The sequence below is a fragment of the Gracilinanus agilis genome, chromosome 4 (genome assembly GCF_016433145.1).
Source record: "Gracilinanus agilis isolate LMUSP501 chromosome 4, AgileGrace, whole genome shotgun sequence".
Classification (NCBI taxonomy): Eukaryota; Metazoa; Chordata; class Mammalia; order Didelphimorphia; family Didelphidae; genus Gracilinanus; species Gracilinanus agilis.
This window is the reverse complement of record NC_058133.1, coordinates 16,013,264-16,033,997: the sequence shown is the minus strand read 5'-3', so window position 1 is coordinate 16,033,997 and position 20,734 is coordinate 16,013,264. Positions and strand designations below refer to the sequence as shown.

The window sequence follows — 20,734 nt, the reverse complement described above, 5'->3', positions numbered from 1 at the left end:
CCTCCCTCCCTCCCTCCCTCCCTTCCTTCCATACTTCCTTCCTTCTTTCCCTCTGTCCCTTTCTTCCTTCTTCCCTCCCTTCCTCCCTTCCTCCCTTTCTTCTTTCCTTCTATAGGTGGATGGAATAGATATCCAGGGTTTTGCCAATCAGGATGTTATTGAAGTATTGCGCAGGGCAGGAGATACAGTGCGCCTGACTCTAGTACGAATGAAAGCATCTTCCTCACCTTCCCTTCTTGACAGATCTTTAGATGAAGGTAAATCTTTCTCATGCAATTCGTAGTTCAAGTATATTCATGGTTGTTGAAGTTTTTGTTGTTAAATCTATGGCTACAGATGACATTCATATCTCTCTCTCCAATAGTTCCATTTTATGTAATTTGGTAACAAGTAAATTCATTAGGGTTTAACCTTGGTGGGTATGTAACAGATAATTTCCTCTCCCTGGGCTTCGGTTTACTTATTAGAAAATCAGAAGTTCAAATGAGGTGAATTGAGACTCTCTGGGCCCTAGATATCTTGGGACCAGTAAGCAACAGTGAAATGTTGGCCATTTATTGACCTTGAATTGCCTGTTATGATGATGTACCATTCCCGAGTGGGAAAACATTAGGTCCCTGACGCATGGGCAATGCCAATTTCTTACTCCTCCAGATGTAAATGAGAATCAGTTCTCCAAGAAGCCTGTCCTTTCCAAAATCCGGCTATTATTCATATTCGAATAATAAAGTGGTGGCACCTTTCATCTAAGGGTCTTGGCAGTTGATAAACCTCAAGCCTCATATTACTTTGAAAGCTACATTTTATTCTAAAACCCCTATGGATTTAATCTTGTGATTGACTTTATAATGTATGGTGAGACAGAATAGATCAGAAAATAGAGAGCCCAGTGCCTTCATCGCTGCTTTTCCTTGGCAGGACTTCTGTGCTCCTGAACGTTGGCTATGAATTTCTACATCTTTCATTTCTTAATGTATTGACCTCCAAATGTGGCTATGAGCAGAGGTTGAAAACCCAAGGAAATATCTTTCACTACAGCAGTGATGATTTGAGTGGGCTGTTAGGAATCCAGTAACATCGCAGCAGAATTTATCTAGAGGAAAGAAAGTTTATTTTCCCCAGGAAAGCAGCTGCAGGGAGAAGTTAGAGCTGGAAGCCTTTTCCTTCAACTGATAGTGATCTTTATTTAAATTGAAGCCTACAATTTGCCATGAAAGTAATTTTGTTGTTAAAAACAGATGACCCATCAATTTCATTTTATGCTCAACATTTCAAACCACCAAGATTGCACAAGAGGAATAGTTATAAAAATGCAATATTGAGTTTAGAGAAGTTTGTCAATATTGATGTTAAATCTATGCTTAGAACAGCTGATATGGGGCACTTAGCTCTAATTTGCTATTCATGGTAGAGAATGTCAGCTTGGTGATCAGGAGGACTCTTTTATTGGGCGTATGTGCATTTTAAGGTTGTATGGCGAGGGGAATGATGGATAGTGGATAAAGGGTTGGATTGGAGTCAGGAAGCCCTGGGTTTGAATAATATCCCCAACACTTAATAGCTGGGCAAGTCACTAAACCTTTGTGATCCTTAGCTTCCTTATCTGTAGAATGGAGTCAATACTTCACTACGTCCCTCCTATGGTTGTGAGGTTCATTCGTTCATTCATTTATTTATTAAAAAACTCTTGCCTACCATCTTAGAATTGATACTACTATTGGTTCCAAGGCAGAAAAGTCATAAGAGGTAGGCAATGGAATTTAAGTGACTTGCCCAGAGTCTGGGCTGCTAGGAAGTTAGATTTGAACTCATGACCTCCCATCCCTGCCTCTCAATGCATTGAGCCACCTAGCTACCCCCTAGTATTTATTAATCATTTACTCTGTGCATGGTGCTAAGGATACAAAGGCACAAATTGGTACCATACCTTGTGAGACTGTATATACAGAGCACTTGGCAAAGTAACCTAAAGGGTTCTATTACTGTGGTTATGATCATGATGCCAGAATCTGTCTTTAAAGTTAAAACTGAACCCCTTCTAATTCAAGCAGGTCATTTAAAAATTTTGATGATTTAAACAAAATAGCCTTCCCACCTCTTGTTTTCTCAATGAATCATCTTATCGGCTCAATATTTACTTTGAATTCACTAGACATTGCTCTCTCTAAACTTTGTTTCTTCATCTTATAAACACCTTTTGGTATAATTTTCAATGGTCCTGAATTAGGAACTTAATATTTTATTGCTTGGTTTTAATACTTTACAAATATTTTTACAACTACAACTGTCTCTGAAGTATCAAGCTCTTGAAGTCTCCTAGCACATCTCCAAGATCTGCAATGGAATTTTGAAAAACTAAAAGACTAATTAAGTGTCCTATTTACCCCCACCATCCATGCAAACTGAGAGCACTTTAAGTAGAAGCAATTGTGTTGATGTATATGCTTGAGTGCAAGCCATTCTAACCCACCAAGGTAGGGACTAGTGTAAGTATGCACATGTTAGGACACAACCCTCTGGAGAGTTTTACCTGCCCAGGAAAGCCTGTAGGCCCAGTTTTAGCCATTCCCTACCTCTTTTTGTATCCTGTTCCAATGGCTAGCATTTTCTAGAGCTACTTTGGGACATTATATGTTATTCATAATTGAAAATTCAATTTTTTCAGAAGGGAGGGTCTTTTGTTTCTTTTATTGAACAAAAGGATTTCTACATGGGATATTTCTAGAGGGGAAGGACTTGCCTCACCTCCTTCCATACAGGTATCTTTTTTTTTCATTTTTTTTTATTTTTTAGAAAAATTTTCCATGGTTACATGATTTATGTTCTTACTTTCCCCTTCACCCCCCCCCCCACAGCTGATGTGCATTTCCACTGTTTTTTTTTAAACATTTATTAATATTTATTTTTTTGAAAAGTTAACATGGTTACATAATTCATGCTCTTACTTTTCCCCTTCACGCCCCGAATTCCCCCTCTCCCCCATGGCAGATGTGTATTTCCACTGGTTTTAACATGTCATCTATCAAGACCTATATCCATTTTACTGATAGTTGCATTGGTGTGGTCATTTCAAGTCTGCATCCCCAATCATGTCTACATCAACCCATGTGTTCAAGCAGTTGTTTTTCTTCTGTGTTTCCACTCCTGCAGTTCTTCCTCTGGGTGTGGGTAGCATCTTTACCTTAAATCCCTTAGAATTGTCCTGGGTCATTGCATTGCTGCTAGTACAGAAGTCCATCACATTCAATTTTTCTACAGTGTATCAGTCTCTGTGTATAATGTTCTCCTGGTTCTGCTCCTTTCACTCTGCATCAATTCCTGGAGTTATTCCAGTTCACATGGAATTCCTCCAGTTCATTATTCCTTTGAACACAATAGTATTCCATCACTAGCATATACCACAATTTGTTCAGCCCTTCCCCAATTGAAGGGCATACCCTCATTTTCCAGTTTTTTGCTATTACAAAAAGCGAGGCTATAAATATTTTTGTACAAGTCTTTTTATTTATTCCACACAAGTATCTACATAGCACAAAGCTCTGTCTAGTATTTCCCTAAAACTAACAGGCACTTAGATAGTGCTGGACTTAGAGTTATGAAGACCAGAGTTTAGACAGGCAATAAAAATTTAACACCTATTAAGTATTACATACATTGAGCCTGGGATACAAAGAAATCCAAAAGGCAATTCATTCTCCAAAGGAGCTCCCAGCCTATTCTGCCTCAGATACTCATTGACTATATGATTCAGGACAAGTCACTCAAAGAAATTTCTGTGCCTTAATTTCATCATCTGTAAAATGAGGACATAGCACCAGTTTCAAATGAGTTCGTCTATGTGAAATGCTTTGTAAATCTTAAAGTACTACGTAAATGCTAGCCAGTGCTATGAATACTTATTAAATGAATAAAAATAGATTTAAAACTTCAAAATAACTTTGAAGAACCTTTTCATTAGCAATTTTTAGACTAAGTTTTAAGACAGGTGGTAAAAGTTCCTAAGTGAATGATATTTTAGATGAAATGAAGAATTCTTTTTCTTTGTGGACCATCTGACATTTTACATTTACATTTACATTTACAGTAAACACCTTATTGAAGAAGACCCTTCTTAAAGGAGTCTAGAAAAGGCCAAGAAACTGGAGAAAAGGAATAGATTGTGTAATAGTTAAAATTAAATCATGAGGCTGTTAGTAGCTTTATTACATCAAAGTAGTGATAGTAAAGAGAGGGAAATATAGGAAAGAGGTAGAGAGTAGCTTAGCTTACTACCCAATTTGCTGCTTGATGGATTGAAACTCACCACTGACAGGGGCTCCTCCAGCTTCCAAGCTCCAGTCAGAAGAGAGTGAGAGAGAGCGAGCAGTGCCTTGGTCTTGCTTTAGAAGCAATTTTCTCCACCCACTAGCTCATCCACATCACATCTCAGGAACCAATCATAGTTACTTAATTTGCCTGGCACCGCCCAGGGAGGCCAGTGCCTGTGGGATCAGTTTCTGATCTCATAGGTTTCAACTTCTTTTCTCTGAGGGTTTTTCTATATTTGCACATCTCAATGGTAAAGGATCTTCGGGTTATTAGTTGATGACATCAAATAAAGCCACATAACAGGGAGGGGAATTCCCTTCTCACAATTTGTTGAATAAAGGAGTATTGGATTCAGAATCACTAATCCTTATTCTATCTGCGTGACCTTGATAAAGTCACTGTACTTTTGGACCCCAGTTTCCTTTTTTTTTTTTTTTAAACCCTTGCCTTCCATCTAAGAATCAATACTGTGTATTGGTTCCAAGGCAGAAGATTGGTTGGGGCTAGGCAATGGCAGTTGAATGAGTTTCCCAGAGTCATACAGATAGTCAGATTTGAACTCAGGACTTCCTAGAGATACTAGGCTCAGCTCTCTATCCAATGAGCTACTCAGCTGCCCCTATTTTCCTTCTTTATAGAATGAGTATATTTGGCGAGTTAATCCCTAAGGACTTTGTAGCTTTAAGTCCTGTGACTATAAGTTGCTGTTGGTGATTTCGTGTGGATAATTTGCTGTTTCGGGGAATTTTGTAGCACCCTCTAAAACGCCAACCCTATTTCTAACTGGAGCTGTGGAGACTGAATCGAATTTAGATGGTGAAGATGAGATGAAGGGAGGGGAAGTGGATCATTTGAAAGATGAAGAGAAGCCAAAGCTGCTGCCCCCATCGCCACCGTCACCACAGACTTTAGGTAGGTACACGCTGCTCATTTGCGGCTGGTCGGATGTCCGATGCCTTCTGTTTTCAACAGGGTCGGAATCAAGTCCTAATTCTGCCAGTAACTCATTGTGTGAGCCCATCCAAATGACTTATCTCCTCTGTTGCTCAGTCTGCATTTCTGTAAAATCTGAAAACTTAGAGATCTGAGATTGTTAACCTTTCTCTGTCGTGGACTCCCTCGGTGGTTCTGTGAAGCCTATGAAACCCTTCTCAGAACTGGGTTTTTAAGTGTATACCATAAAAAGAGTGAGGCAGAATTTGAACTCAAGTCCACCATTCTATACACTGGACTGCCTAGGTGCTAGAGGCTTCCCTCTTTATTGTATGGCTTCCAGCAGAACCTGGCTGACCTCTTTGTCCAGGATGTTGTAGAGAAGGTCCTTGTTCAAGTATGGGTTGGCCTAGATGGCCTCTGAGGTCTCTGCTAATTCTGAGGTTCTCTGTGTTGGTCAGTGACTGCTCTCATTTGATCATTTAAGAGATCAACAATGGTGGGAGCCCCATGGGCTGCTGGTCACCCATGGAACCATATAAAGAGCAAAAGAAGTTCTAATTTGATTTTTTTTTAACCTCTTACCTGAAATCTTAGAATCAATACTATGTATTGATTTTAAGGCAGAAGAGTCTAAGGTCTAGGAAATCAGGGTTAAGTGACTTGTACAGGGTCACACAGCCAAGAAGCATCTGAGTCCAGATTTCAACCCAGGTCTTCCCTCTCTCTAGGTCTGGCTCTTTCTACTGGCCCCCTCTAATTTGGTTCTTGATGTTACCATATGAGAATCCTCAAGCCCCCTTTACCTTTAATGCCCTTAACAGTCTTTCCCAAACTCTTTTGGAAGATTGCTCCACCTGAAGAAATCCCAAGGGGGAAATTTAGGTTTTTTTGTTAATACTACTCCCTTCTCTAACTTCGAAACATTTGAGAAGTCACGTATATAGTAAATAGAGGACTGTCCTTGGGATCAGGAAGGGTCTGAGTTCAAGTCCAACATCAGACACCTATTGACTCTGGGCAAATCATTTCTCCACTGACTGCCCCAGGCCATTCCTCTAAGTCTCTTAAGTTACAAATGAGCTGGCACTGTAGCCGTTGAGGAAGTTTTTATGCTATACTCTTCCTGACATGCAAGAAATCATAGTTCTTGGGGGCAGCTGGGTAGCTCAGTGGATTGAGAGTCAGCCCTACAGATGGGAGGTCCTAGGTTCAAATCCGGCCTCAGACACTTCCCAGCTGTGTGACCCTGGGCAAGTCACTTGACCCCCATTGCCTACCCTTACCACTCTTCCACCTATAAGTCAATACACAGAAGTTAAGGGTTTAAAATTAAAAAAAAAAAGAAAGAAAGAAATCATAGTTCTGGAGTGAAAATATTAAATAAAAAAATAGGGATTTGCCAAGTAATTACACAGAGGAAGTTTGACAGTATGAATATTGTTTAATATTCTTTTTGCTCCCTCTACAATTGCTCTGTCCCTTTTGATCCTGAAGTTCCCAACCAACCTATGTCCTTTCTATCAATATATTTCACTTCTATAAGTGCTCTTTGCCTTAATTAGTTTGAGAAGTGCTGGTCGTTAAGGAGGTTTCTACCTTTTGTATTTACTGTAAAAGTGTAATGGGCTTTGACTTGTGTTTCTCAGAAATACCAAACTTAATGCCTTTGGAGACATGAATGTCTAATTACGTTGGCTTTGTGGGTTTCCCACGGTCCATTTACAAAGGCACAGCTCTTGTTTTCCCAGGCAGATCTGTGTTCAAGCATTGTAATGGAATATGTTGGAATGGTTAAACCTCTCACATTTCTTGGAGCATCCAGCCCCCTGCTTTATTTTAGGATGCAAGGGGGAGGGTTTGTCTTTTTTTTTTCCCTTCACTGTTTTGAACGTTTGCCAAGGATTTTCATTCTTATGCCTTCCTTGCACACAGTAGGCATTTAGTAGATACTTGTTAAAATGAATTGAAATGTCAGTGGAGTGAGTGATAGATGGGAATCATGGATCTCCTCTTCTACCAAAATGTAGTCTGATGCTGTGAGTGCTTAGCAGGCTTTCATCTTTATTCTTGTCATTGGATAAGAACCAAAAGGTCAAAGGATCATAGATTTGAAGCTGGAAGGGACCCCGAGAGATGGCAGCCATCTCTATCTCCACCTTACAGAGGGAATGATGATTGGTGCCTAAGTAACTGGGCTGGGTCTATGTCAAATATTATTCATCTGTAGGTGATTTGGGGCATATTAGGGTCAGAGGTCATAGCTTTTGGAGTCCAAAGGGATATTAGAGATCAGTTAATTCAGACTTATTTTCCATAAGAGGACACTGAGGTCAATAGAGGTTCTAAGACTTGTTTATGGTCTTAGACACAGGTGGCCACCATGCAAGCTCATTATTAGGAAAATCTCATCATCCTGCAAGAGCCCACCTGCCTTGGTACTTCAGTATCTCTTCCTTCTGACTGGAGGATGGAGCTGTGAACTCCCCAGTCTTCATCGAAGGCGGGAGCCCAGCTCAGATTTCTAATTTCTCATCTGGCTGCACTCATCTGGGGCTTCTCCACCATTCCACCACTTTAATTTCCTCCTCCACCTTTTGCGTGTTTTCTCCTATTAGATTGTAAGCTCCTTGAAGGCAGGGATGACCTTTTTTTTTTAAACACAAATTTGTATCCCTCGCACACAGTTCTTAGAACATAGTAGGCGTGTTTAATAAATGTTTATTGACTGACCGATTGACACAAGTAGTAAATGGAAGATCTAGATTTCAAGCCAAGATTCCTTGACTCCAAGGACAGCACTCTGTCTATGGCACCATATTAAATGTGTCTTTGGAGCTTGGAAGCTTCTATGAGATGAGGAAATAAGGACATCTACATTTTTTAAGTGCTTACTATGTACTAGGCCCTGTGTTAAGTTAATTCACAAATATTACCCCATTTAATTCTCACAACAACCCCATAGGGCAGTTACTTGCACTTACTCTCCCCAGTGTACTTACACTTACTATTATTAGTCCCGTTTTATAGTGGAGGAAACTGAGGCAGATAGAGGTTAAATGACTTGCCCAGGGTCATATAAATAGTACAGGTCTGAGAGTGGATGAACTGAGGTCTTTTTGATTCCCTCCACTGTATCTCCTACCTGCCTTCCAACATTTATTTCTTGTAACCTGTGTTCAAGACACCGAGCACCTAGACCTGGGATATAAAGACAAGAATGAAAGAAGTTTTGTCCTCAAGGACCTCAGGTTCTCTTCTACTTAATTACTTGCTCTGTTCACATCGTCCTCTGGTGTCTGCTTAAGACAAGGCTGCTAAGCTTTATTGTATTTGGCTTTGGCATCCTGGCCGCCTTTATTAGCACTTGGGTACAGACCAAACAGTGGGGAGACTCTTTGAATCACAAATGCTTAACTTGTGTCCTTGCTTTAGGAGAGATTTCTGAGAGGGCAGTTTTACCAAGGATGGCACTTTGCATCATTCTGAGAATTAATCTTTCCAGTCCTAGTAGGGAAGGGATGGAAGGAAGGAGCTGGTTGAAATCAAGGGAGAGAAAGGACCCCATCTCTTAGCTTCTGCTGTGTGACCCTGAACAGTCATTTAACTTCTGCCCCTTTCAGTTTTCCCATCTGCAAAATGGGAGCACCTTCTCCTAGAGTTGTCCCGAAGATTAAATAAGATAATATTTGTAGAACTCTTTGCCAGTATTTCAGCCCCATAAATGCTGAGCTGAATTCAGCTATCCTTTGGAGATTGTTATCAGTTTTAATGTTTTAACATTGAACATAATATTTTAGCAAAATACATTGAAATTCAGGAAAAACATTTTTTGTTGTTGTTCTGTCATATCACTTGTGTTTGATTATGTTTGACCCCATTCAAGTTTTCTTGGGAAATATATTGGAGTAGTCGGCCATTTCCTTCTTCAGCTCATTTTACAGAAGAAAAAACTAAGGCAAAATAGGATAAAGTGATTTGCCCAGGGACCCAAAGATAGTAAATATCAGAGATCAGATTTGAAATCAGGTCCTTCTGATTCCAGGGTCAGCCTGCTAGCGACCCTCAATAAAACATAGATAATGCTCATTTGTGGTTTTCTTAGTCATTATAGGTATTTGGGGATTTGAGTTTGCTATTTGAGTTTGACACTGTTGCCTTAAAGGGCATGATCAAGGACAGAGAAGGAGATGGATTTGTTTTGAATTGGGGGATGACAGATGGAACATCTCAGTGCTCCACCTTCTGTAAAGTAATTTTTAAAAGTAAGTTTTATTGATGACTTTTGGTTTTATGTCACCAACATTTCTGGACTTTCTCTCCTTTTTATCTAATTGTTAAACAAAAATGTCTACTCTAGCGACGACTTCTGACGATGTATGCTGTCCTTTACCCTTTTGTTCCCCAACTTCTGCCACAAGGAAGGTTAAATTTTTCAAAGAACAAGAGGAAGACCTTCAGTTTTGGGGTAGATACTTTAAGGAGTAGACAATGGACTAGAATCAGGGGAAGATTCCATCTATACTGTGGGGAAAAGCATCTGCTTCAAGGAGCTGCTGTACTGACCCAATTAAGGATAATGAATGATCTGGGATGTCCTATAAGCCCTTTAGATTCTAGAACATCTGTCATCTGATCTGGTCCCCACAAGAACCCCGAGACACAGGCAAGGAACTTATTACTGTCCCCGTTTTATACACAGGGAGAGAGAATGAAAGTGATGAAATGAATGAATGATTTAAGAGAGAATAACTTAAGGGCATTATCAGTGGCTGGCCTGAGACTGGACCCCAAAGGATTCAGAGGCCAGGCTATTCCCCCTCTCCTGACACCAGATAAAATGTATATAGCCGTGAACAAAACAGAACTTGAAAGTTAAATCTCCAAATCCTGTCACAGAAATGCAAACTGGAGATGGAGGTCAGCACCGTCCAGGCATCACTGAGTTAGAAGATTGTCGGTCAAGGGTCCTAATAGGGTCTTGAATAATTCTTTAATACTTTAAAGACTCGTGATTTGGCTAGGGGAGGCCACTCCTTGCCTCAGTGTGCTCAGATTCTCCATCACTGGTACTTTCTGTATATGTTGCTGCGGATGAAGAAATGGTCACTCAGCAATCATTCTTCTGGCAGGAAGTCTGAAACTTGTTGACTGGTCTCTGGGCAGTGGACAGACTGTTCATTGCTGAGCCTGTACTTAATCAACAAGCATTTAGTGAGAGCTAATAATCATGAATCAGCCATTATGCTAGACCCTGCCTACCCTCGAGGAGTTTACATTCTGTTCAAAATCTTTCTAGCTCAGTAGGTATTATCAGAACATGTTCCTCTACCTGAATAGCCCTTGAGAACCCAGGATTGCCTCCCTACCTCCATGAGATATCAGAAGTAGATGGTGTAATGGTTTGCGTGTTGTACTCAGTATCAAGAAGACCTGAGTTCAAATCCTGCCCTAGATAATTACTAACAAATCATTTGTACTTTTATGTTATCTGCAAGGCTAACTAAAGCATTAGCTCATGGACCCCTACAATCCCTTCCAGCTCTAAATCTATGATCCTGTGATGTCCCTTTGCCTTGGAGTGATTACCCTGTAGAGCAGAGCCATAGTGAAGGCTCATGGAAGTACTCTGGGATATTGGATGCCTCTACCTAACTTATGCTAGAAAGTGCGAGTTCCGTTGTAAATTTTGTAGTGGCCCATCTTTCAAGAATTCATGTGTGACCCTGGGCAAGTCACTTGATCCCCATTGCCTACCCTTACCACTCTTCTGCCTTGCAGCCAATACACAGTATTGACTCCAAGATGGAAGGTGAGGGTTTAAAAAAATTTTAAATTTAAATTAAAAAAAAAAAAGAATTCATGAGGTTTGTTCTTGCATTATTAAGGTTTCCATAATGGAGTGTTGTAGGCATCTGAAATGAATTTTCTCTGGTCCTCAATACTATGTATCGTTCCCAAGGTAGAAGAGTGATAAGGGCTAGGCAATGGGAGTTAAGTGACTTGCCCAGGGTCACACAGCTAGGAAGTATCTGAGGCCAGATTTGAACCCAGGACCTCCCATCTAAGAGTGTGATGGACATTTAGATTTGGAGGTAGATAGTTCAGGTTGGCTACCATAATCTCTCTTCTGACTTAAACAGACTTGGGAAAAATATTGAGAAACTTTTGCATTTCTTGTTTTGTTTTGTTTTGTTTTCCAAAAGGAAAGAGAGTTTGTTTTTAAGAGCTCAGTCCAGGGAGCAAAGGGCATTTGGCTCTTACCTGTTCAGGGTTGCTCAGGCTGGAAGCTCTGATCTCTGGGCTGTGCTTGGGTCGAGTTCACCCTCAGGGCAGGCCGGATGACACAGTGATTACCTCACTTTGCCAGGGTGTCTGCCTTCTGATCCCAAGCTGGGTGACAGTTGAAAAGACAGACATGTCAGGGTAGCTGTACTCCTCCCAGAAGACTGGCTCACAACCAGACCTGCTCTGGGAGCTCACATTACTGCTGGCCTTCATTAAACCAGACGAGCCTCTTTCCCTGCCAAGTGTGAAAAGAAGACTGGTTTCCAGTTCATGTGGCTGCAGGCTCATGAGAACAGCGATTTTTAAGGGGGAACATTCTTCAGCAGAGTGGAATAAATCACCCGGGGCAGCTAGGCATAGCATTGGTTAAAGTGTGCAATGCAGAGTCAAGAAGAACTGTGTTCAAATCTCACCTGACATCCTTATAAGTTTTGTGATCTTGGGCAAGTCACTTCAGCTTTGCCAACCTCAGTTTTCTCATCTATAAAATGAGGGAGTTTAATGCCTCTGAATTCCCTTCCAGCTCTAAATCTCTGGTTGTATGACTTAAGTGATTAACTTTTAGAGCAATCTGATCCAAGAATCATTTGCTAAGCTTGAGGGTGCAGGGGCTAAGGATGGAGCAGTACCTACCGCAGATGGTCTACATTGCAGTGGGAGAGGGCTGCAGTTTGGGGAAGGGAGAATGTAGACATATGAGTCTATCCAGTCTATGATCCTTTAGAAAATCACTTAACAGTTAGTTTTTCTTCTCTCTGATCCTCAGTTTTCTTCTCCTTTCAGTGATGGAGTTGGACTTAGGCTACTTCCATGGTCTCTTCCATCTCTAAGTCTGTGATCTCATTATTGTAAAATACATACTATTTAAGGCAATAGGCAGTGATAGTGAGCCTTTTAGAGATAGAGTGCCAGGCCCCACCTCCAGACTGAATGCCATGCCCCGCCCCTTACTGGAGACCACGTGTCTACGTGTTGTGCCCCCTCCCCACTCCCACATGCTGGGTATGCCTTTCCCCCACCCTACCTCCACCCACAGGGGAATGGAGAAAGTGCTCCCTTTGGGCTGATCGACAGAGGGGTAGATGAAGTGAGGAATGTCCTCAGCAAGTGTAGAGAGGGGGAGGGGAGTAGTCTGAGGACTCTGCTCCCCTCCAGCTCTGCCACCTGTGCATCACTGACCTTACCTTCTGTACAGTTCCATTGGGCTACCGGGCAGAGGGGCAGGTGATATGAAAAAATGTTGTCAGGCATGGTGGGGAGGTGGAAGGGAGCAGCTCCACTGGAGTCCCTCTGCCTTTCTAGTAACAAAGTCTAGGGGTGGAGGGTGAGAAGGGAGGATGGCCAAGTGCTCACAGAGAGTGCTTTATGTGCCATCTTTGGCACCCATCCCATAGGTTCAATAGAGTCTACAGTATTTGCTGAAGCAAGTATTATAATGCTGCTCTCTCAGGATCCAAAGATAAAAATGGAGTTGTCTCTGTCCTCAAAGAGCTTCTACTCTAATGGAGAGTGGCATTTTGGGGGCAACAAGGGGAAGAAAACTTCAGACCTGTGATTGAGTTCAGGTGTGAGGAATTCCTGGTGTGGACACTTCCTCTGCTGATGCAGATTGAGAAAACATCTATATTTTCTTTTAGTCTTAGAGAGATGCCTAGTTTGAGCACTGAGAGGTTTAGGGACTTGCCCAGGGTCATACAGCCAGGATGTTAGAGGTAGTTTGAATTCATGTGTAATAGACTCCAAGTCAATTGGAGCTGATTCCACACACTCCTAGGGAGGGGGATAGGCACTCCTGATAACTGGAGGAGAAGGAGAGGACAGGCCCCTGAGAGGAAGGTGACACCCAATGGAAACCTTGAAGGAAGTGAAAGAGGAAGGCAGACAGCAGGGGACTTTTCTCAGCTGGAAAGCGAGATCATGTGGATTTTAGTTTGTAACCCGAAGTTTGATTTCGATTCCTGAACCCCAATCATTTGTTAATCATCTTTTTTCCCTTACCTTTAAGATCCTCAACCAAAGAGATAAAGCTAGAGATGAGAAAACTCCTCAGGCCAATGCAGGGAAGCCCTTTCTGTGCAACTCAGTCTTAGAGAATTGCCCAGAGGGCTGAGAAATCAGGGGACCAGCTCAGGGTCTCACAGCCAGGAGATGTCAGAGACAACACTCAAACCTGAGCCTGCCAGGTTCCCTTGGCGGCTCTCACTCAACCTAAGTGGGAGTGGCAGGTGGGCTCGGGAGAGACTCCTCATTTGCTTAGAGTTGGTATTGACATTGCTTCTCCGATTGGTCCCTGACTCACGCTGCCCACTAGCCTGGAGTTTGAAGCACTTTCTTCAGCCTCCATTTCTGTAGTTTTCTCTTTCGTCTCTATTTTTCCTGAAGAATGCTGATGTTAACTGTTCTTAACTCTCCTTTTTTTTTTTCCCATCTAGATACTGTTCCTGGCTCCCTGGAAAATAGGCTGAAATCCAAGTGGGAAAACCTGTTGGGCCCCGATTATGAAGTAATGGTATGTTATTAGCTTTCGATAAAATATGCTCATGTCTGGCTTAATGTGAGGCTCATAACATAGTAATTAGGAGAAACAAGCACTTCAGGGAATGGGTTCTCCCCCCCTCCCCACTCCTTCCTTGTATTGGAAATAAATGATTGGGAAAATCGCAGTGGTTTGAGCTGTAAGAACCGTTAGGGATGAGAAAAGAAATCCGACTGTGATTCACAATGGTTTACTTCATGTTGGAACGATTTAAGTCACAATCGGCGGAACAGCAAGGGGGTGGCAGGGGGAACGCTTGCCTTTAAATTTGTCACATTCATCAGCTACTTAGAGCGGCTGGCATTTTTATGATTGTCTTTGCGATCTGTTTGTTTTATTGGGCACCGCCAGAGCTTGGGATATTAGTTCTATGTTTCACCCAGAATCTTACGCTTTTATGAGAAGAGTGAAGGAATGATGGGGCGAGGAGGGGGGAGGGAAGTAATTTAAGTTAGGTTGGAGTTTCGTGGGCCCCCAGCCCATTGAATTTTCTTTCACCTGTTATTACTGTCAAGGAAAAGATTTCTCCGTGAATCTTCATGAAGGGAGGGAGTTTGGCATTTAGAAAAGACTTCAGTTTGGCTGACAAGGGCTTTTTGTGATTAGAAAAAAATTCCCCTTGAGCCTTTACTCCTCCTAGCTTTTGTTTTTCCTTTACTGAATCCAACAGTGATAGGATGTTAAAATATACAATAATGTTCTTAATACAACATTAATATGTTATATCATGACATTCACCTAATATCGAGATTCGGTCAGAATTTAGAATAACAGTGATGATCACTCGTGGTAATAGCCTTTATGTAAAATATATGAAGATGAGGATGATGAAGGCAAATATTTATATAGTATTTATTCTGTGCCAGTCAGTGTGTTCTAAGTGCTTTACAATTATAACAACCCTGGACTGCAGGTGCTATTCTTATCCCCATTTTTTTTCTTTTCTTTTTTTTTTTTTAAATCCTCACCTTCCATCTTGGAGTCAATACTGTGTATTGGCTCCAAGGCAGAAGAGTGGTAAGGATGGGCAATGGGGGTCAAGTGACTTGCCCAGGGTCACACGGCTGGGAAGTGTCTGAGGCCAGATTTGAACTTAGGACCTCCCGTCTCTAGGCCTGACTCTCCATCCACTGAGCTACCCAGTTGCCCCCCTTATCCCCATTTTACAATTGAAGAAACTGAGGCAGACACAGGTTAAGTGACTTTCTCAGAATCACATGGCTAGTAAGTGTCTGTGGCTGGATTAGAATTCAGGTCTTTCTGACTTCACATGAAGCATGTGCCCTGTGGTACCATCCAGGCTCATTGTTTTCACTGATATTCTTTTTAAAGGCTAGCTTTTATATGGTGCTTTAGAGTATATACAGTGTCTTACATATATTATCTCATTGATTGGATCCTCACAATAACCCTGAGAGGTAGGTGCTACTATTATCACCATTTTATAGTTGAGGAAACTGAGGCAGGCAGACATTAAGTGACATTCAGGAACACACAATCTGTAAGTGTCTGAAGCAGGATGTGAACTCAGGTCTTTCCTGACTTCAGATCTAACGCTTGGATTATTCTAATAAATAGAAATTACACTTTATGCTTTTTGTCATCAACTTCTCTCTGGCACTTGGGCTACCCTGAGCCCTTTCACAGAGATTGACTAGATGTGAAGCAACGAACCCCATCGGGTGGAGTCCCCGGATTGTTTATCAGAAAGCCTGGGGTAAGAGATGGCCGTGTGCTGTTTGCATTTGTTCTAACATTTCTTTAATCCCGAAATTCTCCAGGTTGCCATCTTGGATACCCAGATTGTTGATGATGCCGAGTTACAGAAATATTCAAAGGTAAGTGTTATTTGTAACATCAGCCTTTAAAAAATTGTTTCAAATCTTCGAAAGCTGCTCCTAGCCTGTTCGAAGCAGCAGGGCTGCCGACACTCCCTGCTCTGCTGTATTTACTTCCTTAGTCCTCATCAGTGCTGCCTTTTGTCCAGATTACCTTCAGTTTCATCTGTAACCTTCACACCTATGCATCGCCATGCTTTGTCATTGGAATGGGAGCTCCCTGAGGTCAGGGACTGGCTTGGCATTTGTGCTCAGTGTAGGGCCTGGCATGTAGTATGGATACTTAATAAATACTCGATGACTTGACTCTTTTTTTTTCTTTTAAGGCATGTCCTATGGCTGACAATTGTTTTTAAGTTATTTCTTCTGTGCAGGTGTTCTCCCCTTACCTTTTCTCGAACTCAAACTTTCTTTGGAACAAAGTAAAACTTTTCAACATAAATAACTGAGTAACTTCCTCTGACCGTCTAGACCACAGGCTTGAAATAGTATCTCCCTTCTCTTCCTAAGTAAAGGAAGTGTGTTTCGTGATCAGGTCTCTTGAAAGCGTGTTTTCTTTTAAAAATGTAATCAAAAATTTAAAAATTAATTTTGAATTCTATCCTTTCCCTCTTATATATATATATAATCTTCCCTTGGCTCTGCTCACTGTACTCTTAGATTTTTCTGAAGCAGCACTTTTCATCATTTTTTTCCTTTCTTTTTTTTTTTTTTTAAACACATACCTTCTTCCTTAGAATCAATACTGTGTGTTGATTCCAAGGGGAAAGAATGGTAGATAAAAGCTAGGCAATGGAGATTAAGTGACTTGCTCAGGGTCACACAGCTAGGAAGTGTATGAGGCCAGGTTTGAACCCAGAACCTCCCATCTTTAGACATGGCTTTCAATCCACTGAGCCACCTAGATGCCCCTCACCACAGTATTCTTAACACACTACATTTTCTTTTCTCACATAGTTTCTATCTAGAGTAAAAAAGGATTTAACGTATGATAAGCAAGATAATTTCAGAATAAACTGGAAAGACCAGCTGTCTCCCCCTTTATTATTTCTTTTTTCTTTTTTAATTTATTTAATTCCCTTGATTATTTCTTAAGACACAATAAATAGTATTACATTGCTTACTTCTACCATAACTTGTTTCCTAGTTGATAGACATATAAATGTCTATCAACTATATAGACATATAGACATAGAAATGATAGCCATTTCCTAGTTGATAGACACCCCTTTAATTTCCAAATCTTTGCCACTGCAAAAGGAACTTTAAATATTTTTGTAAATATTTTTGTATTCTCACTTTTTCCCCTGAGGTATATAGAACTAATATTGGTATCACCGGGTCTAAAAGTAGACACCATTTAAGTATAGTTGTACTATTTCACAGTTCTACTAAGAGCATATCAATGTAAGTATTTTTCTGTCTTTCCTCCAGCATTTGTCATTTTCTTGTCTTGTCATCTTTGTCAACCACTGAGTTGTTTTAAATTTCCTTTCTAATTGTTAGTGATTTAGAGCATTTTTTCTATGACTTTTTATTATAAAAATTTCTTCCTCTAAAAACTGGTTGTCTCTATTCTTTGACCATCTATCACCTGGAGAATGGCTCTTATCTTAATAAATTTGAATCCATTCTCTATATATTTTAGGAAGAAAATTATCAAAGAAGTTTGGCGCTAAGATTCTTCCCTCACCACCCCAATTTACATGCTTCACTTCTGATTTTACTTGCATTGGTTTCATTTGTGCAAGAATTTTAATTTTATGTAGTAAAATTATTTGTCGTATATATACCAAATTATTGTATTTGGTCATGAGCTCTTTCCTTATCTCTATCTGACAGGCAATTTCTTTATTGCTTATCTAACTTTTTTGTGATGTTAGCCTTTATTTCTAAATCAGTGTGTCAATTTGTAGCCTATCTTGGTATATAGTGTGCCATGTAGGTCTTGGCCTAGTTTCTGCCAGATTTCTTTCCAGTTTTCCCAATATATATATTTTTTAATATTGAGTTCTTACTTTAATAGCTACAGTCTTTAGGATTATCAAATACCAGTCTTCTATATTTGTTTGCTTCTCTATTTTTGTATGCCTAATTGTTCCACTTATCATTTCTAATTCTCACACAGTACCAAATTGTTTTGCTGAGTCCTATTTTGAGCTATAGTTTGAAATCTGGTACTATTAGGTCCCTTTTCTTCCCATTTCCTTCCATTATTTGCTATGAGATTCTAGACCTTTTGTTCCTCTAGATAAGGACTTCATTTTGGCTTCATTTTTATGTTTTTTTCACTTAAGTTATCACAATCTTTATGTACTTTAATTTTCTGATTCCCAGTTTCACACAGCCATTTAAGTGCTTTGTCTCATATTTTTGTGAATTTCTCATGTTTATCATTTCTTATAATTCAGTTATATTAACAGGCTGCACTTGTTTTTTCAGCTATTCTCTAATCAATGAGCCACTTACTTGATTCCCAGGTCATTATTACTAGTTCTTGTTTGTTTTTTCCTATAGATTATAAGCTGTTTGAGGGCAAGAACTATTTTTGTGTGTGTTTGTGCCTAGCATGCAGTGGCTAGTATGATGCTGGTGGTAGAGGCTTACTAAAAGCTCATTAATTGATTTGTTATTTTAAAAAATGTTGGTGTCATGATTTTGGTATATAACAGAGATTTAGATGTCTTTATCTCTAAATCTTTGTGTGTGTGCCTGTATTACCAAAACTGTTATAACAGTATTTTTTGTAGTAATAATATTTCTATTTCATTTATGTGCACATTTCTGTATATATACATACATACATATATTTTCCTTCCAGAGTCTTATCTTAAGTGTTTGAGATGTTAAGAGCAAATCTCAAAACAAAAGATTTAACCAAAATAGGAATGTTTCAGGTGAATGATGTGGGACCCTAGCTCTGACTTCCAGGTGCAGCAGAGGGGAATAGCTCAACTTTTGACTTTGATTACCTCAGGCTCCCCTACGGAGGTGGTGGCCTTGTGACGTTTGAGTTAGTTCTTTGAAATGTTTTATTTGGCATCTAGTAGAAATGAGAAACCTGATTCCAAGTTCCAAATAGTCTAATTAATAAATCCATTGAGGGCCAGACATCGCCATGCTAAAAGCTAGCCATAATTTGAGTCATGGGGTCGAGCACACTTCTAAGAACTTATTTTCTTGCCTTTGTAACTAGCAACCAAAAACAAGAGGTACGCACTGAGTTTTTCCTCTTGGCAGTTTCAAATTATCCTGATTGTAAATTCGATAATCTGAGGCCACAGGGATGGAAAACCAATGAAAGAAGGCCTCTCGGTGGAAAATGTTATTTTGTCACCAGTGGGAGTAACAAATAGAGACTTTGTTTCCCACCAATGTTTCAGAAATTAACCTTATAATGCAGTGGGACTAATAGGCATTACTGGGCTAGATCTTATGTGCATCAGTGTGGTTAGTGGAATGAACAGTACATATAGACATGGAACACTTGTATGTATGACTTTTCATAGCCCAACTGGCTTCTCTAAAGGCTCATTTTACTCATCTATAAAATATGGATTCTTGTAACTATCCTTTTTTTCTAAATATTTATTTTATATAAAATAACTATTAAAAACTATTAAAAAGTATTTTAAATATATATATATATATGGTCATATACGTATATATAACTATTATTAAAAACTATTAAAAATAGTTATTTTTCTAAATAATTTTTTCCAACAATCAACCATATAATGTTTCTCCATCTCATACCATTTTTTAAAAAAGAAAGAAAAACAAAACCCTGATAACATTACCATAATCAAAAAAACAATGTTTTTTTGTTGTTGATCATTACAATATCATTGTTTGTTTCATTCTGTAGATTCCATTTGTTACCTTTCTGTCAGGAGATGGATGAGTGATCTTTAGAGTAATCAAAATTCTTAATTTTTCAAATTTGTTCTTTTATTTAGTAGTGTTTTTATAATTTTTTCTAGTTCTTTATTATTGTGATTAATTTGAGGTCTTGGGTCCATTTTCTAGTTGAATTTGTCATCTTAGTTGTAAAACATTCAAAGAAAAGAAATGTTAGTGATGTGTAAGATCATTCGCTTTTTTTTTAAATTCAAAGAATTTTTATTTTCCCAATTACATATAATAACAATTTTCAACATATATCTTCCAAAATTAAAAGATTCAAATTGTTTCTTTCCCCCCTCTTAAAGATGGTTAGCAATTAGATCTGGGTTAAACATTTATTATCAGTAAAAGGTTTCTGTATTGTTTATTGTTGTAAGAGAATACTCGTATAAAACAAATCCCAAAATAAAATGTAAATTAACTAATGTGAAAGATGGTGTGCTTTGATCTGCATCTGACTCTAACAGTTCTTTGTCTGGAGGTAGATAGAATTTTTTCTCCCAAGTCCTTCAGAATTGTATTGCTAAGAATAGCTAAGTCTTTCATAGTTGATCATTGTACAGTATTGCTGTTACTACCGACAATGTTCTCCCGATTCTGCTTATTTCACTTTGTATCAGTTCTTGTAGGTCTTTTCAGCTTTTTCTGAAATCGTTCTGCTTATCATGTGCAAATCCCTTTTTACTCTAGAGAAAAACTGTGAGATAAGAAATGAAAATACAGCTTTAAGAAGGGACATATAGATGGCTTAGTGGATAGAAAGCCAGGTCCAAAGATGGTAGGTCCTGGGTTCAAATCTGGCCTCATATCCTCTGGGTGACCCTGGGCAAGTCATTTAACCCCAATTGCCTAGCTCTTACCACTCTTCTGCCTTATAACTGATAACTTAGTATGGATTCTAAGACAGAAGGTGAGGGTCTAAAAA

The 20,734-nt window shown here is 39.7% G+C and overlaps 1 protein-coding gene across 1 annotated transcript in view; it reads left to right on the top strand.

Annotated features, from left to right (window-relative positions):
• Positions 1 to 20,734, top strand: part of PATJ (PATJ crumbs cell polarity complex component) — a 332,079-nt gene that overhangs the window by 27,215 nt on the left and 284,130 nt on the right. The window contains exons 10-14 of the mRNA XM_044674774.1: positions 116 to 257; positions 2,479 to 2,490; positions 5,062 to 5,220; positions 13,962 to 14,038; positions 15,847 to 15,903. Coding sequence (XP_044530709.1) covers positions 116 to 257; positions 2,479 to 2,490; positions 5,062 to 5,220; positions 13,962 to 14,038; positions 15,847 to 15,903 — 447 coding nt within the window. The remainder of the gene's footprint in view (positions 1 to 115; positions 258 to 2,478; positions 2,491 to 5,061; positions 5,221 to 13,961; positions 14,039 to 15,846; positions 15,904 to 20,734) is intronic.